The following is a 26,259-nucleotide window of genomic DNA, read 5'->3' as shown; positions in this document are numbered from 1 at the left end:
GCCTCGGATCAAACCCTGGAGCCTGTAGTGAGACTGTAGAAGTTGAAGTTTGCCATGATGAAAAAACTGTACACAGCCAGTCCTCCTTCGGTTATTATGCATTTTCCACTTTGAGCACCTTTAATTGTTTAGTTTCTTTATAGCACATTTTTCTGTGACTTCCTGATTAAAGTTTTTCATAAAGTCCAAAGTCACTTCGAGAAGTATCACCAAATCTTTGCAAGACATATTTGTTTTAAAAGTCAATAAATTTAATTAATTCTCATTTCTTTCTAATTCAGATGTGTGTATATTTTGATCGGACAATGAAAACAATTGAGCTATACAACAGTACCTCTCCCATTTGACTCTAGTTAATTATTGTTTCTTGTGATACAATTCTGTATCAATGTGCTAGTAATGATGTTTTTATTTTGCCTTGAAACTAAAAATGCCTGACTCATTCAAATGTGATCCCAGCATGACAGTATGAACAACAATAGTGTTTGGTTCAATGGTCACATTATATATACATAATGGTGCCACCACATGTACATTGAAGGTTAAAGCAAGCGCTGAATAAAGTACATCCCACTGAAGTACATCCCTTGAATTTGAATCATAGACACCACTGCACTAAACTTAAATAATATCTCCTATATACAATAATGAAGTTTCAGAAATAATGCTTCAAAAATTACTGTACAGTATTACCGTAAAACCTAAGTTGTAGTTTACTTTGATGTAAGTGATCTTAAATCCCATTTTACGTAACCATGGTAATCTTGCTACTATTATGAGGTACAAGGCAACTGACAATGATCTTCGTGAATGCATATTAAGAATTTTAGCCTTTATTATCACCATTCTTTCATGAACATAGAACAGTTATGTGAATAGATGCTGTTTATGTGCCTTGTACAAATTAAACGTGTGTACCTTTTCCTAAAGATTATCTACATTTTTAGGATCCTTGATATCACTGAAAACCGCAAACTCTTCAGCACGTGGATCATCGTAAATGAAACAGCTATGTACCTGCAGCTGAAACGTCACTTTGAGGAATGTGATTTGGAAGAAACCAAGAATAAAGCAAAATCTACATATAATATTTTTGGAAAAAAACAAGGATATTAAGTAATGCTAAGCATGATTTTCACTGTGTAAGTACTGTACATTATAGTACAGCCTGTTCTCAAAGCTGCCCGTGAATTATAAAGTCTTTATTTACCTTAATTTAATGTCATGTTGGAGAAATCAGAATATATGCACATGCAAAGTGTTGAGACACTAAAAATGTATTTTTTTACATGCATATAAGTCATAGGACATGAAACAAATTATCTTCTCCTGTCCCATAATTTACAGCCATAATGGCAGTCAACAAAGTTTTGACCTTGGCCCTAAGATAAGCTGACCCACCCCCCACCCCACCCCCACCCACCCCGCCCTTCTTCCAGGCTTTTATTATTTCCTAAATTATTCAACTTATATGCAAGTATATATGGTAAATATTTCTTTGCCAGTTATGCATCTTCGTGTGTACCATGAATTGGGCTCTTACTTTATTTAAATAAACATTTAATAAAAGCTTTACACTTCTAACATCTTCTCCATGTGTACATTTTGATGACTATGCCTAAGTGCACATGAATCCAGATGTGTATATCCTCATATGCACCTTCAGATGTTCATTCTGACTAAATAGTTTATCACATACTTCACACTTAAATGGTTTTTACTCTAGTGTGTATCCTCATATGCACCTTCAGACTTCCACTCTGACTAAACAGTTTATAACATGATTCACATTTGTATGGTTTTTCTCCAGTGTGCTTTCTCATGTGTTTCTTGAGGTTTCCATTCTCACAAAACATTTTCTTACATAATGCACACTTAAATGGTCTTTCTCCTGTATGTGTCATGATGTGTGCTTTTAGATTACCACTTTTACTAAACCTTGCATCACATACTTCACACATAAATGGTTTTTCTCCAGTGTGTACTCTCATATGCTTGTTTATATGTGCACTCTGGCTAAACCTTACGTCACATACTTCACACTGAAATGGTTTTTCTCCAGTATGTATCCTCATGTGAGCCTTTAACTGTCCACTCTGACTAAACATTTTATCACATACTTTACACTTAAATGGTTTCTCACCTGTATGTATCCTCATGTGCACATTTCGATTACTACTGTTAGTAAACCTTGCATCACATACTTCACAAGTAAATGGTTTTTCTCCAGTATGCATTCTTATGTGTTTCATCTCATGTTCATTCTGACTAAACATTTCATTACATACTTCACATTTAAATGTTTTTTCTCCAGTATGTTTTCTCATGTGCTTCTTCAGGCGTCCACTCTCGCAAAAGAGTTTATCACATATTCCGCATTTAAATGGTTTTTCCCCTGTGTGTATCATCGTGTGCATCTTTAGATTACTACTGTTCCTAAATCTTGCATCACAAATTTCACACTTGAATGGTTTTTCTCCAGTATGTTTCCTCATGTGTACATTTAGATTACTACTGCCAGTAAACCTCAGATCACATACTTCACATGTAAATGGTTTTTCTCCTGTGTGCATTCTCATGTGCTTCAGCCTATGTCCACTCTGACTACACATTTCGTCACATACATCACACTTAAATGGTTTTTCTCTCGTATGTATCCTCGTGTGCACCTCTAATTGTCCACTCTGACTAAACACTTCATCGCATATTCCACACTTGAATGGTTTTTCTCCGGTATGTTTCCTCATGTGTATATGTAGATTTATAGCGTAACTATACCTTGCATCACAGACTTCACATGTAAATGTTTTTTCTCTATACTTCATTCCGCACAGCATCGCGAATCACATCCAAGTCCGTTTCTCATTGAATATTCACGGTAAGCGTCTCGAAATGTACCTAAATGCACAGAATTGTTTCTTGCACGATTGTTTTTAACATAATTTATATTCATATACAGCTAAACACCATTCATTTGAAAAAGAAAAAGGTAAGTTTACATTTATCAGCCATTTTTTTTTTACGTTCTGATAAGAGTCCATATTTTGATACTGCAAAAGAAATAAAAGGGAGGCAACTAAATTATGGCCAAATCTGCCCGAACAGGATCGCTGACTACCCCTGAATCAACAGGTCGCGCGAGAATGGCAGACAAGTGTCCTCCATTGTTTTTTTTTTTTTTTTTTTCAAGCAACCGTACGAGCCCATCTGCGTAATTCTGATAATAGATAAGAAAACTACTAGATTTCTTTAAAGATATGTACGCTGAATTTCTGACAATACGTTGAAAAATTGCTCCATTGATACATATAGGAACGTTTAATTCCCGTCCACGAGGTAGGGGGTATTAATAGAACTAATGAAGATACTTACGACGGACCCCCCTCCCCACACAAAACCTATTTAATTGTGAAGTATGTAGTGCCAGGATATATACAACGGAAACACTATTTAAGTGTGAATTATGTGATGAAATGGTATGCGGAGAACTCGCCCCATGGAGAACTCGCCCGAAGTCGCCCCAATTGGTTGGAGAAGTCATCCCAAAACTTGTCACCCAAATAACCTTTTTATAGCAGAATTAAGTGAGGGCCCTGAGTGGCCGAGTGGTCTAAAGCGCTCTCCGTTACGGATCACTGCCATCTGACCTCTGTCTGCGTAGGTTCGAGTCTCGGATTCAGCCAATGTGGGTATGTGAGAAAGCTTGCCAGTAGCTTATCGTGGGTCGGTTGTTCTTTCTAGGGTTTTCCCGGGTTCTTCCTCCACCATTAATACTGGCCGCCATGTATAGCCTATCGTGTGCTGAAAAATGGCGTTAAAACCTACAACAACAACTACAACAACAGAATTAAGTCATCTTTTACGTAATTCATATTTATATGTTATATATACGCGATCACAAAAGAGATATTAACTGGTAATCATAAAAACCAATATCATAGTAATATTTCTAAGGACGAAATTAAGTATGTATATAATCTAATGAATGACGACAGTATAGTTATTAAAAAGGATTATAAGTCAAAAACTAGTATTATTATTATGAATCAATATGATTGAACGTCAATTAGAAATTAAATAAAAAAATTCAACATACATTAAAGAGATTGCTAAAAATAATAATTCCCTCTTAACATACGTACATGTCAATTCTACATATTACCCAAAACTCATACAAATCCTGACCATAATTTACCTGTACATTTTCCAAGTTGTAATTTATATACTGAAAACCTATCCAAATCTATTGATAGTGTTTCACAACCTTTAATGAAATCACTTCCTTCATGCATTAAAGATACAACAACTTTCATTAAAAAGTTGAAGTCTATTCCACATCTATCTGATAATTTCAATACTGGTATCATTAGATGTAACATCACTATATACCAACATTCCGCATGCAGATGGTATTGAAGCGTGCAAATATTTTCTTGATAACAATCCTAATAATATCACACTATTTAGCGAAGGTATTTGTAAAATAATAAAAACTTGTCTTGGAAAATAATTATTTTCAGGCCTACTCTTCCATTTCATGGGTGAATTAGAAAAGGATTTTATTCAAAACGAAAAGTTTAATCCATCTCTTTGGTTCAGATTTTTAGATGACATTTTTATGATCTGGAAGCATTCAACTGAAGAACTGAAGAAAAATGTATTGATCACCAAAATCATTTTCACCCGACGATTAAATTTACTTATACTGCATCTAGTACGCTTTTCATTTTTAGATGTAAATGTAATTTTAACAAAATATTAATAACACTATCTCTACAAATATTATAATGCATCTAATGATTTGAAGAGCAAAGCAAAAGGGATAGATAACACTTATTTTTCGTTAAGTCCAAAGCGGAGTTGATCAAACGGAAAAGTTGAAAAATTGCAAATTTTATAAATTTAATAAGTTGTTAAGTTGAAGAAAAACAAAAATTAATAAAGCCTTAACAAACATGTGGCGACATCTCAAAATTACTATATATGATCCTTCGGGCGACTTCTCCAGGCGAAGTGGGGAGACTTCTCCGACCACCATGGGGCGATTTCTCCTGACACCTTGGATGAGTTCTCCCAGGGGGAGTTCTCCTTGGGGCGAGTTCTCCACTATTCTGTTGAAATGCTTAGTCGGAGTGGGTATCTAATGGTTAAAATGAGGATACATATCAAATTAGGCATGCGTGCAAACAAGATCCATCGAATGCTTGGATTTCGCCAGCACGCTTTGATGGCCTCATACATTCAGATGACTACCGATCTGCATACAGGCGCCACGAACTACTCTGAAAAAGGTTACTTCGACCTCTTGAACAATGATGTGTTCGGAAAAAACTATAGAGAATCTGTGCAAACTAATCAGTAGTTAAGTGGGATACCCTAGGGACAATGGGACTTAGCATTAAAAAGACCCCTGGGACACTCTAGGGACAATGGAAATTTAACATGGAGAAAAATCGTGGGTCACTCTAGGGACAATGGGAATTTAACATAGAGTTTGGGTATGTCTAGGGACAAGGGAAATTAACATAGGAATAGAGTTTGGGTTTGTCTAGGGACAAGGGGAATTGAATATGGGATTTTTTATTTTTTTTTTAAAAAAAGTTTTTTTTAAATTTAAATTTAAATTTAAATTTAGAAAAGGGATAGGCAATGGAAAGGCTATCTCTTTTCGAGAAATATGGCTGGCCCTGAAAAGGGCCTTTGGGTTTATGTTAATATTAATATTAACATAGATGGCATCTGTCACATCTTCTTCTTCTTCTTCTTAAACTCCTTCTAACTACCGGTCCATACACAAGTACCCTCTTGAGACATCCTTGTCTTTCTATGTAAACTCTCCTCATCCATTGACCAGTATCTGTCCTATCAACAACAGTCCACTTGGACCTGACATACATGAGCATGTCCGTCCTAAACATCATGGAAGACACAAGGGTGGATGACTCAACTGTGGTCCACATCTTGAAGCGACGAGAATAGGTGAATCAATGCAGTGAACTGTGCTTATTTATAGGTACAGGAAGGATTGAAACGGATTGAATTCATTCACCAATCCGAACACGCGTTACAAAATTCAGTCAGCTCGCATCCAATCCGAAGAGAGCAGTCTGTGACGTCACGTGGTCTATATAGATTCGTTAGCGCTTGTGTGCAGTCAATCTATGCGACAGTGATTCAACATGAAGGAAACTCAGAAAACGATCCATTGGGGTGCACCAGCAGGGGAGACTGCCCAAGGGAACCCGGACTTACTTTCAGAAGAGGTACACTGGGATTTTGTGGATTTTCTTACCTCGCAAGAATTTGTTCCAGAACCTTCGTTACCTTCTTCATTACCGCAAGTGGAGAATTTTAGACAGAGACAGAAAGAAGAATTGGAGAAATTTATGCAACGACAAAAGGAAGCGGAACAAGCTTTTCTCCTACAGCAACAGCAACAGCAACAAGAAGAGGTAAGAAAAAAACAACAGCAACAACAGCAAGAAGAAGTAGCAGCAAAAAAACAAGAGGGTGAAAATCAAACGGCTACGGTACTGTTGGACATTTTAGCGGAGTTAAGAAGTCTGAAACAAATGTATCAGACTTCTTTATCACGACCGAAGAGAATACGACCTTCCCGAGCTAAACACGCCAACCCTGTGACTAAGCCTGTCGTACCACCCTTAGTGATTTCAACCCAATCATCAGAAGTAGGCCTTGGCCGTGGCAAAGGCTTAAGGCAGTTAAAGTTGATTGGTTAAACTCACCCCTACACCAAAATAAAAAGGCCCTTTTCAGGGCCACCCACATTTCTCGAAAAGAAATACAATTTCAATTTGCCAATAACTCAAAATTAAACCCCACCCATTTTACCCTTATAGTACGTGTCTGTGTATGAGTGCGTGAGTGTAGCTTCTTATTTTAAAATCAAAACTCAAAGACACTTACCTTATATCATTCATGTATTCTTTTATCCATTTTTTTACAATCCAATTCACAATTCACCACAGAACACTTTAATTAAAAGTTCATTGACTTCTTCTTTCTCCTTGTTTAGTCTCTCTGTTTTTTGAATTTCTTCACCGTTTTTACCTCATTTTCTTCCCTTCTTGTTTTCTTCTCCTGTTTCTTTTTCTTCACCTGTCTTCTTTCTTCCTCTTCTTCCTCTGAAGAATCCCTCTCTTCTTCTGAAGAATCCTTCTTTTCTTCTGACTCCTCTTGTTTCTTTTTTGGGCAATCTGGAGACCAATGTCCTTTTTCTTTACAATAATAACAGGTATCTTGACTTTTGTCTCTTTAGTCCCTGAACGGAGCCAAAATCATTTTCATGCAAGTGGGACAAGTACAGTTTAAAGATTCGATGAGTTACTTGGCCATGCCTTTGAGCCGAATGCCTAAAACGTTTGGAATGACAGAAATGGCTAAAGGGTACTTTCCACACTTTTTCAATACGGAAGCCAATCAACATGCTGTTCTACCCCATTTGCCTGAGGCTCACTATTACGACCCCGACAACATGCGTACCGAACAACGAGAAGCTTTCTACGCTTGGTACCAAGCTCACGCCTCGGACCCTTTCGACTTTCAGGAAGAAATGTTAAAGTATTGTCGTTCCGACGTGGACATTTTACGACGTTGCTGTGGAAAATTTCGAGAACTGTTCATGGAACACGGAGGGGTCGATCCTTTGAAAGAAGCTTGCACCATTGCCAAAGCGTGTTCCTTAGTGTACCGCCAACGATTCATGCCTGAAAACACCGTGGCTGTCATCAGTCCTCAAACGACCCACTATGTCAAGCGTCAATACTCGGTCAAAGCCCTACGTTGGTTACATTATTTGTGCGACAAGGAAGACAAATGGATTCAGCATGCCCGCAACGGAGGAGGCGAAAAGACCATCGGAACGTATTCGGTCGATGGCTGGGACTTAGAAAACCCCAAGATCGTGTACGAGTTTAACGGTTGCTTATTTCACGGATGTCCCGTCTGTTACCCTGACCGTGGCACTAAAAATCAGTTTTTGCAACGAACCATGGAAGACTTGTACCAGGACACTTGTCAGCGACGCCTAAAGTTAGAACAGCAAGGATACCAAGTGGTGGAAATGTGGGAACACGAGTGCGATCACCGTTTGAAAACCGATCCCGAGTTTAAACGCCTCGTGGAAAGTTACCAGTTCATGGACCCGCTGAACCCGAGGGATAGTTTGTACGGAGGAAGGACCAATGCCACCTGTTTGCTGTACCAAGCCGACGAAGAGAAAGGAGAAGAAATCAAATACTTGGACGTGTGTTCGCTGTATCCCTACGTGTGCAAATATTGTCGCTTTCCTGTAGGGCACCCGCAATTGTTCACGGAACACATCGACCTGGTCAACATTCGACAATACGAAGGCTTGATCAAGTGTAAAGTTTTGCCTCCCACGAACCTATACCATCCCGTCTTACCTCACCATTGTCAAGGCAAACTGATGTTTCCATTGTGCCGTACTTGTGCCGAAACGTGCAACCAGGACCAACCTTGCCATCACAGCCAGGAAGAACGTGCCTTGACGGGAACCTGGGTCAGCGTGGAATTGTTCAAAGCTCTGGACATGGGATACCAACTGTTAGAAGTGTACGAAATTTGCCACTTTCCCAAGACACAACAGTACCACAAGGGTGACCCTACTCAGAAAGGCATTTTCGCCGACTACGTGGATGCCTTTTTGAAACTGAAACAAGAAGCCAGCGGCTATCCTTCCTGGTGTCACACTCCCGAAGACCAAATACAATTCAAAGAGAAATACTACGCACAAGAAGGCATCTCTTCAGACCACATCGAAAAAAACGAAGGCAGGCGATCGTTTGCCAAAGTGATGTTAAATTGCTTGTGGGGTAAAATGGCACAACGACCGTGTTTACCCAAGACGGAATATTTGACAGAACCTTCCCGCTACTTCCAGATGATTCACGACAAAACCAAATACATGAAACACGTGGACGTCGTTCGAGAGGATTTGATCTTGGTCAATTACGAAGAAGATCTGGACTTTGTACAAGACGACCCTTTTGGAAATGTCATCATTGCGGCTTACGTGACAGCTCATGCTCGCTTAAAATTGTACGAAGCTTTAGAACTGTTAGAAGAACGCGTCCTGTACTTTGACACGGACAGTTGCATTTACATCCATCACCCGATTCAACAGCACCCTGACATCGAAGGAGACCGTTTAGGAGCCTGGACAGACAAGCATCCCGACGATAAGATTCTAAGTTTCGTCAGTGGCGGTCCCAAAAATTACGGCTACGAATACCGGGACAAACAAGGAGAAGTGCACACGACGTGCAAAGTGAAAGGACTGACTCTGAATCATCGTACCAGTCGAGTGGTAAACTTTGGGGTATTGAAAGAAGCCTTGCAATCGAGAGAGGATGCAAACTTTAAAGTGACCACCTATCAACCGAACAAGATTGTACGTTTACCCACTCACCACATCGTCAGTCGACCCTTGGAAAAAGTCTATCAAATTGTATACCAGAAGCGAGTGCGACTTCCCAATCACTTCACCTTACCGTACGGTCACGTCGGTATTGGTCTGTATATGAAAAGGAACCCTAGGCAAGATCGATAGTTCATTGTTCATTGAAGTAACTTACCATGTCGTTGACGAAGAAGAAACCAGATTGGTTAGGAGTCAAATGTTGGACATCACCGAGACCAGGGTTTTGAGGCTTGGACACAAGAGGTGGCCCAGTATGCACGAGAGTTATTCAAGGAAAAAAGTTACTTTTCAACCTGTGTTAGTGACGGTGCCAGAAGAACCCGTCACCCAGGACAGGACTGTCGTGGACAGGCCTGAAAGACCCTTTCGGGAGGACACTTGTGTGACCTTACCCCTACTATAGAACTGGTTAGAACTTTACCCAAAACATGTTGTACAGACACTTGTGTTTATTCCACGTTCATGGTTATCATGTGCCTTTTATTCTTGTACTTAAGCCTTTGGCTTTTATGCATTTTTGTCTTTCGTATTCATGTTTGAAACATTCAATAAACGTGTTCTGAAAAAGTATATAAACTCTTGTCTTGTTTGTTTTTTCGTGTCACAAGTGACATTTCTCACACCATGGCTACCTCTGCTGTCTCTGCTCCCTCTTCCTCTACTGTCAAAGTCATCGACGAACACTTAGATCGTGCCAGTTGGGAGGCTTTGTATCTTCGCCATCCCTTTAACATGCTCATTGCTGGACCTAGCGGTTCAGGCAAAACCGAATTCGTCAAACGTTTGATCGAACATAAACATCATTTGATCGATCGACCCCCTCAACGAATCGTGTGGTGTTACAAAGAGTGGCAATCGGCGTACAGCCTCTTGCGAGAAAGTCAAGGCGATTCCATCGTGTTTGTGGAAGGCATTCCTAAAGAAGACGACGGCATTGTCTCTGACTCCCGTCTAACCCATTTGGTCATTTTCGACGACATGTTAGGAGAAGACGAAGAAGAAATTAAACTGTGGTTCACGCGCAAAGGGCATCACCGTAATGCCAGTGTCGTTTACATCACCCAAAATTTGTTTCAACAAAGTAAAGCCCATCGCACCATTAGTCTCAATGCGCATTACGTGGTCTTGTTTAAAAGCCCTCAAGATAAATCGCAAGTGCAAGTCTTAGCCAAACAGTTAGGAACGCCTTGGCTGACTCAGGCGTACGACGATGCCACTCAAACTCCACACGCCTATTTACTCGTCGATTTGAAACCTACGACTCCCGAGGATTTGCGATTTCGTACCCACTTGTTTCACCACTGGTGCCAAGACGGAGGGCCTGTCCTGTACACGTCTCCGTCCTCGACTTCATTTCACTCCCCATAAAAAAATCTATAAAAACCTCAGACCCTTTTCGTCTGTCTCACACAGTGTGAACATGACGTCCCTTCAGTCGCATCTTCCCGTCAAATTGATTCGTGCCTTGTATGGCATCAGTCGAGAAAAAATCCACAAATACGAGCTCGTGTCTTAGAAGCTAGTCTCAAAGAAGTCTTACGATGGTTCACGGTGACGGCACGTCAATTACTCCAAGGAATCATTCAGATTCCTCATCAAACCAAACGCTTTTTCGATCGAAACAAAGTCGCTTTGGTCCAACTGGCCGATCTCCGCATCGACACTCAAACCAAAAAACAAATCATTTTGAAACCTGGAGGGAGCGGTACTCTAGGAGGGGTCATCATTCGCTCACTCTTAAGATGGGATCCTAATGCCCCCAAAGTTATCCCCAAGACAAAAGTCCAACGAAGCCCCAAGAAGAAAAAGACCAGGTCCCCAAGGAGAACTTCTCCAGTGGCAGGACCCTCCTCTGACCAGACACCACCCCGGAAAAAGAAAAGAAACCCCCAGAAAAAGAAAAGTCCACAGAAGAAAACTAGTCGCAAGAGAGGCACTTCGGCCAGGACGCAACCTTACACTCGCAAACCACGACCTGCCACGGCGGTGACTGCGTCTCCGGCAGCTTCACGTTTGTCCACTTCTCCGTTAATGACACCCAGAACTGAAGAGTACTTGGAGACGTTGATCACACCAAGAACTTCTCCGTTGATGACCCCCAAAAGAACTTCCCCAGTGGCAGGACCTTCCAATTTAGTGGCAGTGGCTGCTGCTCACAAAGTACCTTCTCCCAAAATCAAAGTTCAAGAAAGATCGGGCATGTTACAAAGTTTGCTGGATTTGTCCAAGCAAGAACTGGCTCGATTTAGTCCGTTGCGTACCCCTGCACGACGTGTCATGCCTGTCCTGAAGTTGATACGACGTAAAGGCAACCAGTGGCGACGCGTTCCAGTATAAAAATGTCTGTGACCAAGTCGGGGTATCAGTGTTTTTGGTGCTCCTGAAGATTCAAAGATGTCACCCTCCAGAAAACATCCCTCTTCTAAACCCCAATGAAAGAAAAGGAAAGGACTGCCTTCTCGTTTAGTCAAACTTGGGGACATGTTATCTGTCCTGTCCAAAGCTTCTCCACCCCTACGAAAAAAAACGCATTCAAACAACCTCCAAAGAGGTCATCGATACCGTGTGCGAATGTTGTTTGAACGTTTTGAAAGGCACGATCCCTTTGTCCAAACACCAGAAACAATGCTTAGGCAAATATCGTCACGTTCTTCGCCAAATGGTTCAAAAGAAAATTCCCATTCGTCAAAAAAAGAAGATGTTAGTGCAACGTGGAGGTATTTTACCTCTCTTGTTAGGCCCCATACTGAAAGGAGTCTTGGGAACCATGTTGGGAGGACTGGTGGGAGCAAGATAAAAAGGCCTCGGAAGTTCCAAGATCTCAGAATCGACCCCTGACAACCCCATGGAAGGACGAAAACTAGCTTTAGTACCTTACAAACGATGGATGGAATACCATCGGTGGCAAGAACAACACACCCCGCATTTACCTCCCAATCCCCATTTGAGCGAGATGTCCCAGTTACAACACGAATTGCAGTCCTTGATGGATCGCCAAGATTTGTCCGAAACAGAAAAATCGCAAAAGTACGGTCAACTCTTGCAACGACTGCAACTCTTTCACCAGAAAGCTTTAGACGAAACAGCTCTACCCACTCTGAAAGATTTTAAGACCTTGATGAAAAGTCCAGCACCATCACCAGTACCAGTACCAGTACCACCAGTACCCGTGACCAAGACAGAAAAAGGAGAAGAAGAGGAAGGGTTTCAAACTCCACCAGAAAAAGTACGCAAGTTAACAACACCACCTACCTCCAGAATTGGATGGATTAAAAAGATGATGGCCACCCCTTCTTCCTCGCAAGAGAAAAAGAAAGTGAAGACAGAAGTGAAGACAGAAGTGAAACAAGAACCGATATCCCCCGCTCAGACATCCTTCTCCTCTTCGACACCTATTGCTGGCCGCACACGCAAAGCATTGCAATCCAAGAAAATACCCCAAGAGAAAAAGAGTAGCATCCTCCAAGAGTGGGTGTCTTATTAACACACCAACCAACACACCAAAAATGGAAAAAGTCTTAGCCAGCATTTACTACAATCCCTCGCATCCTGCAGGTTACGCAGGAGTTCAAAAATTGTATCGTGCTGCCAAAACGCGACTGAAAAGTCTCCGTTTACCTCAAGTGCAACGATGGTTACAAGAACAAGCTACCTACACTTTACACAAACCCAATCGACGCAAGTTTCCAGAAGTAGCACCCGAGTGGAAGGCATCGATCATCAATGGCAAGCCGATTTAGCCGATGTCTCTCATTTGGCCAGCTACAATCGTGGCTACAAATATTTGTTTTGTGTCATCGACGTCTTTTCCAAATTTGCCTGGGTCGTGCCCTTGACTTCCAAATCGAGCAGCGAGTTAGTGCGAGCCCTGCAACGGGTGTTGAAACAAAGCGGTCGTCACCCTCTTCGATGGCAAACGGACAAAGGCACCGAATTTCTGAACCAAGCTTTCCAAAAAGAATTAAAGAAACGTGACATTCATTTTTTTACCACCGAGAATCCCGAAACCAAAGCCAGCATCGTGGAACGTTTTCAACGCACTTTGAAAGAACGCATGTGGAAATATTTTACGCATCACCACACTCTGAAGTACATCGACATCTTACCGCACCTGGTGCAAGCGTACAACCAATCTTACCATCGAAGCATCGGACGTGCCCCGCAAGACGTGACTCCCGACAACGAAGTGTTGGTGTTTGAGCGTCTGTTTGGTACGTCCCCGACGAGGGCTGTCCCCGAGAAAAGTGGAATGTTGGCCGTAGGAGATTGGGTGCGCATTGGCAAAACCAAACGCACTTTCGACAATGGTTACTTACCTAACTGGACGACCGAACTGTTTCGCGTCACTGGACGAGTGCATGGCCGTCATCCTGTCGTCTATAAATTGGAAGACATGAACGGAGAAGTGCTCAAAGGAACGTTTTATTTGCCCGAGTTACAACGTGTCACCAAAAAAGAAGACGACGTGTACGACATCGAAAGCATTCTCGAACGCAGAACCCGTAAAGTGGGCAAACGACGTGTCAAAGAAGTCAAAGTACGTTGGAAAGGATATCCACCCAGTTTCGATTCTTGGATCGACGCTTCGCAAGTCATCGACTATAAAAAGAAGTGACCATCATGCCCTTTCACACAGCAGACGCAGCTACGTCGACCACTCCTCCTTCACCTAGTTCTTCTGTGCAAGATTTACAAAAACAACCCTTGTGGGTGTGGTGTGGAGAACGTGTGCCTAAAACGCAAATCGTCTTTTTCTGCCAAATCTTCGTGGTGTATTGTGTCATCGGGGCAGCCATCGCCAATTTGAGTTTGCAACAAGGAGACAAACAATTGTGGACCATTTTATTGAGCAGTTGCATCGGTTACCTGCTTCCCAATCCCTCCCTGAAATTCACCTCGAACGGGAACCCCGGGAACCTTGTGTCCAGTGCCAGTGCCAGTCACCACTTCAACCACAACCAGAACCCCATTTTAGACGGAGACACGCCTCTGACGTCCAGTAATATCCCCTCGGACAGCCACAGAACTCTGGAATTATGAGTCACCAAAACCAATTTAAAGATTTAACCTTACCCAGTGACAGTTCCATGGAGGTGTTTCCCAAGAACACGTTGTGCTGTTACACGGCCAAATTACCTCAAGCCATCCAGTTAGATCACGAAGCCCATTGGGAAGTGGCTTTAGTAGAAATGATTCACCGGACCCAAGTCCTCAATGTCCTTCCCAATCAAAATTTTTTTGATGTGGAAGTTCATGACGAGCAAATGCAACAGTGGATGGATAGCAATGTCAAATATGACAAGAAAACCCGTACACAAAATCAAAAGTACACCACCTATCACTTGTTCATTCCCCCAGGCTATTATTTTAGTGGTCAACATTTGGTCAGCACCATAACCTCCAGGTTTAATGTCGTGTTTCTGAAAGCTTTGGAGCATGTCAACAAAAGTGTCACCATGGAGTACCACAAAACAGCTCGTCGCTTCTTGATGAAATTTGAACGGAGTAAAATCATGTCCATTTTATTTTGTCCTGAATTGTTTGACATGTTGGGCGGAGACATGGACATGAGAAAGACCATGATCAAGAAAAACGAATTACCCATCGTTTACGACAACGAGTCTTTTAGCAAGTTATTTCGTGCCCCGGTAGAACTGAACCAAGGACTGAATTTGATGTTTGTGTACTCCGATGTGGTGGAGTATAACGTGGTGGGACACACCTCCGTACCGTTACTGCGTGTCATTCCTTTCAAAGTAGATTCTGCCACGGGCGCTGACGAGGAAGGTGGAAACACTTACCACGTCCACCGCGAATTTGTACATCCTCACTATTTGCCTGTCAGTAAGTCGTATTTGGACACGGTCAACATTGCTATAAAAGGAGATCTGGGACAAAATATTCCATTCACCAAAGGAAAAGTCACGGTGAAACTCCATTTTCGAAAACGGTTCTCTCACGACTCGTAAGTAAGTCATGTATCCAGTGTACCGAGGGGTTGCTCGACAGCGAGGACACGGCTTAGGAGATATGTTAAAATCGGCCTTTCGTTCGGTGGCCCCGGTGTTGAAACCGATGGTGACACGCGGATTGCACGCCTTGAAAGATGCGGCACTGACGCAAGGCAAAGAATTTCTCCAAAATGTCATCATCGACAAACAAAACCCTAAAGAAGCCTTCATGAGGGCAGGCAAAAATGTCTTGCTGCAAACGGGCAAAGACATTTTAGGCCAACGAGAAACACCTATAAATGCCCTGCACGCTACCGAGTCAGGCATTCAGCAAGGACAAGGCAGAAAGAGACGACGAAGAAAACACCCTTTCACCAGACTTCAAGCGAGAAAGGCCAAGAAAAGAAGAACCGTTCGAGACTTAGACGTTTTCGATTATTGAGAAAAGAGACAAAAAAATGATGCACCGAGAATCTTGCGCTTGTTCCAAGATGGAACTGGACCTGTTTGCCATGCCCCCCACGATGATGACGATGCAAGAATCCCAGTGGGTGGAATTTCACCCCGTCTCCTCACTGACCGATTCCGCTCCCATCGAGTTTGAAATCAAAGGACAGCCCGAAGATTACATCGATCTGAATAGCAGTTACTTGTACCTGAAAGTCAAAATTCTAGATAAGACTGGAGGTCCTATAGACGATGAAGCAGTAGCTCCCGTCAACAATTTCATGCATTCCTTGTTCAGTGGAGTGGACTTGTACTTGAATAACAAACTGGTCAGTAGCAGCATGGATACTTACCCTTATCGTATCCTACCTGGAAAATCTCTTGACGTACGGAATAGATGCCAAGAACACTCATCTCAATGCCTGTGTGGTATGGGAAGCTGACGAACCTACCAAGTTTGAAATATTGGAAACTGATGAAAAGAAAGACAACAATGATGGATTTGTAGAACGAAGAAAGAGAATCACGGGAGCCGACACAAGTTTAGAACTGATTGATCGTTTGCATTTGGACATGTGGTTGCAAGAAAAGTATTTGCTGAATCCACCCCGGATGTCCGTCTGAGACTGAATCGTAGCAGTGCCGCTTTCCATTTGATGGCTGATAGTGACGGTTACAAAACCAAAATCCTAGAAGCCAGACTCTACGTACGCCGTGTGGAAGTGTTACCTAAAGTGGGAAACGACATCAGTCAGACGTTGAGCAGAACGACCGCCAAGTATCCCATACGACGCGTGGAAGTGAAAACCTTCACCATTCCCAAGGGACAGCGATCCATGATCGAAGATCATCTGTTCCAAGGACAGTTACCCAAACGTTTGATCGTTGGTATCGTCGAGAATACAGCCTTCAACGGATCTGCCGAAAAAAATCCTTTCTACTTTCAACACTTTGGCGTGTCCAAAATCGAAGTCAGTCGCGATGGCAAGACCTTGTGTACCCGACCTTTCGAACCTGACTTTACCAAGAAGAATTACTTGAGATCGTACTTGTCCCTGTACGAAGCCACCGGACAGTTAGGAACCAATACCAGTCACGGTATTACGTACGAGGATTATGCAGGAGGCTACGCTTTGTGGGCTTTCGATTTCACTCCAGACCAAGGCAGCGACGAGGGACATTTCCACCCTATAAGATCCGGCCAGATTCGTGTGGAAATTCAGTTTAAAGACCGAGACCCTGATGAAACGGTGAACGTCATCCTGTATGCAGAATTCGATAATACCATAGAAATCAACAGTTTGAGAGAAGTCATCCTAGATTACTAGAAACCATGGAAGACTGTTATCCCTCTTTACCTAGTGGAGAAACTTTTAGTGTTGCATTGTTGTTAAAAAATGTTAGAGTTGTTGTTGTTTAGTGTTAAGTGATTTTTGAATAAAAAATGTTGTGTTTTGAAAAAATTGTTTGATGCTATATTGTTGGATTATTGTTAAAAATGTTAGAGTTTTTGTTTAGTGTTAAGTGATTTTTGAATAAAAAATGTTGTGCTTTGAAAAAAATGCCTTTGTCTTTTGTTTAGCTATAAGAATGTTGGATTGATGCTCTTTCATTTCTTACTATCCCTCTCATGACACTCACTAAACGTTGCGACTCAAAAACCGTGTGGGGGATGTTTTCCTTCACGTCCGCGCTTTGACTTTAAGAACCGGGTTGTTTCCAGTCCAACCATCCATTGTCGACTCATCCTCCTAAGAAGATGTGCTCCAAACTAGCTAAACTCAACGAAGCCTACGTGAATTTGCATAGGGTCAGACACAGTCTGATACCGAAGCCAGAAGAAACAGAGAATGTGAGAATGTTAAAAATCACTGAAGACCTGATAGAAGAGCTCTTCAGAGAAGAAATGAACAGGGAAAAAGAAGAATGGACAAAGAAGTACAGACTTCAGAGACAGCAGCAACAGCAGCAACAACAACAACAACAACAGCAGCAGCAACCTGAAGCTGACAGAGGCTTTCTCGATTGTCGTATCGACACCAAAGAGTTCTTCTTTTCTTTCCGAAGAAGCAGACCTATCGCCAGAAAGTCTATCCTCAGAGGACATCGCATTCTTAGAAACTAAAAAAAGAATGCCATAGCAAACAAAAAAACAGCCCTTTTCAGGGCTACCCCAATACTCTAGAAAAGAAATAACGATCGATTTGCCAATGTGTGTAGGTAGAGTAGTGTGAAAATAAACACTAACTCTTTTTTAAAAAATGTGAGGGTATGTGTTTGTGTGTTAGTAAGTGCTTAAGTAAGTTGGTATGAATAGTAGATTAAAATCATGTTTTTTTGGTGTTTGAGGTGTATATTTGGAGTTAGATTGGATTGCTTTGCGTATGTGGATAGTCTAATGAAGTGATTTATAAAAAATTTTAAAATAGTGATGGGTAGCATAAAAAAGTGAGTGAGTGTTTCTTTTAGGTCCGCGCGTTGTTGTTTTTGGTCATGATGTAGGTAACATCAATTTTATGTTTTTTAGGGGGATGTTTTCCTTCACGTCCGCGCATTCACTATAAATTGAAACTCGCTGGGCAGTCTAGCTACCCTTGTTGATTGATCAACACCAAAAATGAACACGAGACTGTCTAAACTGTTGGAACTTCATGTGCATCTGGAATATGCCAGGCGCCTGTTGAATGAACTGGCCGCGGAAGCCATTGTGGAGGAGGGAAGGATAAGAGAGGAGGAGGAAAGAAGAAAAAAAGAAGAGGAGGAGAGAAGATATAAAGAAGAAGAAGAAGAGGAAAGAAGATACAAAGAGGAGGAGAGAAGAAACAAAGAAGAGGAGGAGGAGAAGGAAAAGAAGAGAAGAAGAATAAATTTCAGAATCCCAGAGAGCGAAAATTGGGATTCTGAAGCGACATATCCTGCCTCTGCTCTCTCCCCCAAAAAAGTAAAAAGTAACTGGGGGATAAGATGTGTATGTGGCGCCAGGCCTGGAAGGTGCCACCATTAACCAGGTGTCCATGAAGTTCCAAAAAAACAGCCCTTTTCAGGGCTACCCAATACTCTAGAAAAGAAATAACCATCAATTTGCCAATGTGTAGGTAGAGTAGTGTGAATATAAACACTAACTCTTTTCTAAGATAGTGTGAGGGTATGTGTTTGTGTGTTGGTGCTTGTAAGAGCTAAGGTATGTTTGTGTGAATAGTAGATTATGGGTTTCTTTATTGTTTCTTAGCGTATGTGGAGAGTATAGTTTGGGTTTTGTAACCGCTCACGTACGATTGTGTGGATAGTAGATTATGGATTTTGTTTATTGTTTCTTAGCGTATGTGTTTGTGTGTTTGTGTTTGTACCCGCTCAGGTAAGATTGTGTGGATAGTAGATTATGGATTTGTTTATTGTTTCTTAGCGTATGTGTTTGTGTATTTGTGTTTGTGTGTTTGTGTTTGTGTGTTTGTGTTTGTACCCGCTCACGTACGATTGTGTGGATAGTAGATTATGGATTTGTTTATCGTTTCTTAGCGTATGTGTTTGTGTGTTTGTGTTTGTGTTTGTACCCGCTCACCTAAGATTGTGTGGATAGTAGATTATGGATTTGTTTATTGTTTCTTAGCGTATGTGTTTGTGTGTTTGTGTTTGTGTTTGTGTGTTTGTGTTTGTACCCGCTCACGTACGATTGTGTGGATAGTAGATTATGGATTTGTTTATTGTTTCTTAGCGTATGTGTTTGTGTATTTGTGTGTTTGTGTTTGTGTGTTTGTGTTTGTACCCGCTCACGTAAGATTGTGTGGATAGTAGATTATGGATTTGTTTATTGTTTCTTAGCGTATGTGTTTGTGTATTTGTGTTTGTGTGTTTGTGTTTGTGTGTTTGTGTTTGTACCCGCTCACGTACGATTGTGTGGATAGTAGATTATGGATTTGTTTATCGTTTCTTAGCGTATGTGTTTGTGTATTTGTGTTTGTGTGTTTGTGTTTGTGTGTTTGTGTTTGTGTGTTTGTGTTTGTACCCGCTCACGTACGATTGTGTGGATAGTAGATTATAGATTTGTTTATTGTTTCTTAGCGTATGTGTTTGTGTATTTGTGTTTGTGTGTTTGTGTTTGTGTGTTTGTGTTTGTACCCGCTCATTGAGTCATCCACCCTTGTGTCTCCATGATGTTTAGGACGGACATGCTCATGTATGTCAGGTCCAAGTGGACTGTTGTTGATAGGACAGATACTAGTCAATGGATGAGGAGAGTTTACATAGAAAGACAAGGATGTCTCAAGAGGGTACTTGTGTATGGACCGGTAGTTAGAAGGAGTTTAAGAAGAAGAAGAAGATGTGACAGATGCCATCTATGTTAATATTAATATTAACATAAACCCAAAGGCCCTTTTCAGGGCCAGCCATATTTCTCGAAAAGAGATAGCCTTTCCATTGCCTACCCCTTTTCTAAATTTAAATTTAAATTTAAATTTAAAAAAAACTTTTTTAAAAAAAATAAAAAAAATCCCATATTCAATTCCCCTTGTCCCTAGACAAACCCAAACTCTATGCCCATGTTAATTTCCCTTGTCCCTAGACAGACCCAAACTCTATGTTAAATTCCCATTGTCCCTAGAGTGACCCACGATTTTTCTCCATGTTAAATTTCCATTGTCCCTAGAGTGTCCCAGGGGTCTTTTTAATGCTAAGTCCCATTGTCCCTAGGGTATCCCACTTAACTACTCTAATCCGTCTAGATTTTGTCGCAATAGTGAAAAAAAATAGGCATTCGAAGGCCCATCGCGGTCACTGCAATTGAATCATGGAAGATCCTTGATGGTAAACATGTTGCCATTCATAGTAAAAGAGCAAAGCCTAACGTGACAAAATCAATTTTTGTTGGTTCGTCCGTTTTGGACTTGTCGAAGCAATTCATGTACGAGTTTATGGACAAGATCAAATTGTTTTACCAGGATCATGCGGAGATCCTTTATACCGACACTGGCTCGCTGCTGATGCATATAACCCAGTGCCGTCTTAACAACATTGTAGGTTCTGGGCAAAGCAATGCAATGGGGCCCCCTACCGGCCAATATTCATTAACAATATGGGCAGCATAATGCCCCTAGAAGCGTGAGGCCCTGAGCAACTGCCTAGTGTGCCCATGCCTTAAGACGGCACTGATATAACCACCGATGACGCGTACGCGTATATATCTGAACCAAGGTTAGTAAATGAATTTGATACCAGCTATTAACCGGAAGAACTTCCATCGTTTAATAACGCTAATAAAAAGGTTGCCGGTATGTTCAAGGATGTGGGTGTTCGCAAAAGCCAATCGAAGGGTATGTGGGACTGCGACTTAAAATGTACTCTGCTTTGCATTGAATGTCTTCGCCAGGGACATGAACTTGCACACACGGCAAATATGATACAGTGTAAACAAAAAAAACCCAAAAAAAACAAAATGATGTTTTTATACCGATACACCAAAGTGAGTTTGTCGCTGCTTGATAACAAACGATGGATATTCCCCGACGCAAACAACAGCTACACGTTTGACCGTCATGCGAGTGTTAGGCACCTTACGATTGATCAATATTGGTGCGCTTGCGCACTGAGGACATCCACTAGTGCATCAAAATAATTGTTGGTAGTAGTTCCTTATTTTGCGAATAAGACTTAAGGAAGCACAGAAGGTATTGACGTAATAAAAACGATCCACTTGATGAACAAAACTATCGTCCTCAATATTCTCCAAACTATATCGATGCTCTTGAGCTACCTGCAGCCAGGTCACACATTACTTTGAAAATATTTTATACCCATACCTTTCTGCCTTTAGAAATGTTTTCAGCTGTCAAACAACACTAATATGGCTACAAGGAGACTTATACATAGCCCTTGACCTAATCTAATATATTGCAGCTAATTTGATGGATTTATCAAATGCATTCACCTGTTTACCCCATCAACTCCTTCTCCTTAATTTAGTAGTATACTGACTTCCCGAATCGGGAGTAACAACTAAGGCAGATTGCCTCTCAAACTGAAGACAATGTGTCAAAGTGGGCAACTCCACTATTTCATAGGCAAATGTAAATGGGTACCCAATGGAATTCTTGGTCCCATACTTTTTAATATCTTTATTAATGACATCTTTTTCATAAACGACTCTAACCTATACAACGATGCTGATGACAACAAACTTGACCACGCTTACCATGACGTTAATATTATAAAATCTGCTTTGGATACTGAGTACAAAGTATTGATAACAGGGTTTACCTACAAACGGCTTGCCACCGCATCCAATGAAATTCACAGACCCAAAGCACAGAAATATGTGCTCCATATGCCAAGATGTAGATAGGGTTATCGTTGCCCGGCTAGGGAACATGCAAAGTGCCACTGGCAACTGCATGTTAGACCAGTAAATAGGTCAGGCGTTCACGTGTTCAGACTCAGCATTTGTGGAAAACTGTCTTCTGCCTCTTTTCAGTGTGAGTGAAAGAAAATATTTCTTGCGCCCTATTTTTTCTTTATTTTTACAAGCATGTGAGAGAAAAAGAGTTCCTGAGTCTTTTGCATATGATTTAATCTGCATAATTTACAAACAGCACAACAGTCTTTCGACGTCCAACCTGCAAGATTTACCAATATTTGATGATTGACTTGACCTCCTAGTTTAAATTCGTGTTATATACCATAAACGGATGTTTGAGAAGCTCGATTTGCAAATCATTCTTCCAAAAATAGGATGTAACTCGAAGAATAGAAAATGTGCAATACAGAATACACGTGTATACTTTGAACCCTATGTTCTAAAATGACTCAGAGTAGGACAAATTTACAACTTGATTGCGTCATTCCTAATTACAATGCTTGATTAACACACAATTATTTGTAGGGAACATCCCGAATCAGATAACTGGGAGAAATTATATAACTGACGTTATTAGATATTGATTAGAAAATTCCCCTCTCCACCTGATGTCATTAGCTATTGCTAAGAATATTCCCCTCGTAATTGATGTTATTAGCTATTGATAAAATAATTCCCCTCTCTACTTGGTGTTATTAGCTATTGATTAGAAAATTCCCCTCCCAACTTGATGTTTATAGCTACTGATTAAACAGTTCTTCTCCCAACTTGAGATTATTAGCTATTGATTAGAAAATACCCCTCCAAACTTGATTTTATTTGCTATTGATAAGAAAATTCCCCTCTCTCGTTGATGTTATTAGCTATTGATTATAAAACTTCCCTTCCCATCTTGATGTTATTAGCTACTAATTAGAAACTTCCCCTCCCAACTTGATGTTAATAGCTACTGATAAAACATTCCCCTCCCAACTTGATGTTATTACTACCGAGTAGAACAATCCCCTCCCAACTTGTTCCAAAACCAGATAAAACTTTCCGTATGTGCACTGATTATAGGAAGGTGAATAGTGTGACAAAAAGATTGATTTCCATTACCAAGAATCGATGACTGTATCGATAAGATAGGAAATGCAAAATATGTCACAAGTTTTACCTTCTGAAAGATTTTGGCAAATTCCACTAACAACAGAGCAAAGAAAATTTCGGCATTGTTGACTCCAGATGGACTTTATCAATATAAAGTAATGCCGTTTGGGATGAAAGGGTCGCCAAGCACATTTCAGCGTCTCGTGAACATGATTACCTCTGGTCTAGAATATTGCGAGGCTTACATCGATGATGTCATCATCTACAACGACACCTGGAAAGAACATCTATCAACAATTCGGAAATTCTTTGACAGACTCACAGATGCACGTTTGACAATTAAGTTATCCAAAAGTGAGTTCTGCCGTGCTAGTGTAACTTTTCTAGGACATATCGTGAGACATGGACAAGTTAAACCTATAGATAATAAGGTCAAGGCTATCTCTGAAGTCCCTGTGCCTTTTAATAAAAAAGCAACTGATACGATTTTTAGGTATGGCTGGATATTATAATTGCTGAACCCCTGACAAATGTATTGAGTAAGGTAACACAAGCTCTTTTGGACTGAAAAATGTCAGGAGGCTTTTGACAAGTTGAAGGCCATACTTAAAAACGCACCAGATCTTACAGCGTCAAATTTCAGCCAATCATTTAAACTGTTCATGCAAGTGACGTTGGAGCAGTTTTGATTCAAGAAGACAAAAATAGTATTGATCATCCAGTGTGCTATTTTTTCTAAGAAATTAAACAAGCACCAAAAAAATTATTCAACAATCAAGAATGAATGTTTGCTTTTTATATTAGCATTACAACATTTTGAAGTTTACATTAGTTCAACTCCTTGTTCTATTACTGTGTTTAGTGACCACAACCCCCTTACTTTCATCGGCAAGATAAAAAATAAAAATCAAAGACTATTTAAATCTAGCATGTTTCTTTAAGAATAAGATATTGACATCAGGCATATCAAGGGGGAAAGATAACTTAATAGCAGATGCACTTTCCCGTGTATAGAAATGTATTATTTCATGTACACTGTGTGTAATTTGTAAGAGTTCTTTACAACCTCATGTATAATTAATCTATGGTAAAAAGAAAGAGTTATCATATAAATCTTTATTTATCTTTATGGGGGAGTGTTAAGTATATTTGATTTAATTTATATTTTATTTAATATAATTGTTTACAAGTTTTAAAATATTTTTATTTTTAATTTCATTACATGACAAAGTAATGTAATTTTGTTTACTAAGTATTTGATATTTTCCAACAAAATCAGTTTTACCTGAATCCTTTCATAAATCTCTCATAATACAAACACTGTTTCTATTTTTGACTTAGTTCTCGACCTTGATTCAGAAGTCACTGAGACAAGTAAACAACTTTCTATTTTTATCTTATTCTTAGAATAAAATTATTGGTTTTCATCAAGGTCATACTGGAAGTACGTAATTTTAGATTGTAAACAGCCCTATTTCGCTATTCTGGGCTTTCCGAAATTGCACACTAATCTATCAATCAATTAGATGAAGTAAATATACTTTTCAGCAATTAAATCAGATTTTCATCTTGAATATACATGATGACTAATCTCTACAAAGGTTTGTTAGCGACTCAACATGGCAGTGCAAGGTGCACACATACTGCATTGTGGGCATTTGTGCAAACAATCATGATGACATCAGTGAAAACAACCTATGTGGTACTTTATTCAGGATTTTAGACAAGAAAGCATTGTAACTAACTGCAATCTCTTCCAGTCAAATTATCAATATTGATTTATAAAACAATATTACTTAACAGAATAGTATACAGAATATGTATGCATTTTTCTAACAGTAGCGACACCATGCATGAGATATTTTAACAAATATAATATTTTTAGGCTTCATGTTCAGATAAGACATACTCGACTGCACATGGGAGAGAGAAAGAATGAGGGAATAATGCTAAGCATTTTGTCGTTTTTAGTTGCTGCAATATGAAGCTCTTACCAGTTAATTTTATTGTTTATTTTAATTTTTCAAGTTGATGTCAGTGTGCATGCATAAACTGAAAGTCTGTGATTACTAGCAAACATCGTCAATGATATTTGCTCCTTATTCCATACAAACTAGATATGAATAAACTGATTGACGGTCTTAAATATGTTACAAATCATCTCTATTCCATTGTAAGCTGCTAATTTAAATAAAATGTACAGACTTGCAAAGACTCCGTGTACATCTGAATGCATGTGTCCATGTATATGAGTCTCTCTCTCTCTCTCTCTCTCTCATACGAAAAACAAAAATGCTAGATGGGGAGACAGTGAAATAGCAAAATACATCAAGAGTCCGTATTCACAAAACTCCCCAGCTTGAGTGCACATACATACATACATTCATACATACATACATACATACATACATACATACATTTGTCTGCAAGCAATGGTGTACATATCAGACACTGGTATTTCTAGCAGCTCTAAATAGTGTTTCTTTGTTTCTCTTTTTATTTTATATCTTCTGAACTTCGAATCATTTGTGCATAAAATGATGATATAAAGGTAGGAAAGGTGCATAGGGACTGTTATTATTGACAGCTGCATCTATTTTTCACAGATCTTCAGTATAATCAAAATTTCATGTAACTGGGGCTCTCCAAGGTTCTGTGCTAGAGCATTTACTATTATTTTTATGTCAGCAATAAAGCAGATGACTTCAGCAATACGATTTGCTAATGATACTTCTTCTTCTACAGACCCGTTACAAAGAATTATAAACAATGAGCTTGGAAAAGCTTACTGCATGGACAACATGCTTTTTACGTTCAATACTTCAAAAATGGACAATAATAGCATACAGGCAGACATACTTTTTCTATCCTAAGTTATCTTTTGACAATATCCAATTGCTTCCTGGTGTAAGTTATAAATATTTTGGATTAACATTGTATTATACACCGATGCTAAGTAA

The 26,259-nt window shown here is 40.2% G+C and overlaps 1 protein-coding gene across 1 annotated transcript in view; it reads right to left on the bottom strand.

The window, feature by feature from the left end:
• Positions 1 to 1,441: 1,441 nt before the first annotated feature.
• Positions 1,442 to 26,259, bottom strand: part of LOC149781937 (uncharacterized) — a 110,037-nt gene continuing 85,219 nt past the window's right edge. Inside the window, exon 6 of the mRNA XM_089935033.1 lies at positions 1,442 to 2,837. Within this exon, the coding sequence (XP_089791159.1) occupies positions 1,707 to 2,837 (1,131 nt within the window). The 3' untranslated portion in view covers positions 1,442 to 1,706. The remainder of the gene's footprint in view (positions 2,838 to 26,259) is intronic.

This window comes from Sinohyriopsis cumingii, chromosome 15 (genome assembly GCF_028554795.1).
Source record: "Sinohyriopsis cumingii isolate HCF-2022 chromosome 15, ASM2855479v2, whole genome shotgun sequence".
NCBI lineage: Eukaryota > Metazoa > Mollusca > Bivalvia > Unionida > Unionidae > Sinohyriopsis > Sinohyriopsis cumingii.
The sequence above is the reverse complement of the archived record's forward strand: the minus strand, read 5'-3'. Positions and strand labels throughout refer to the sequence as shown.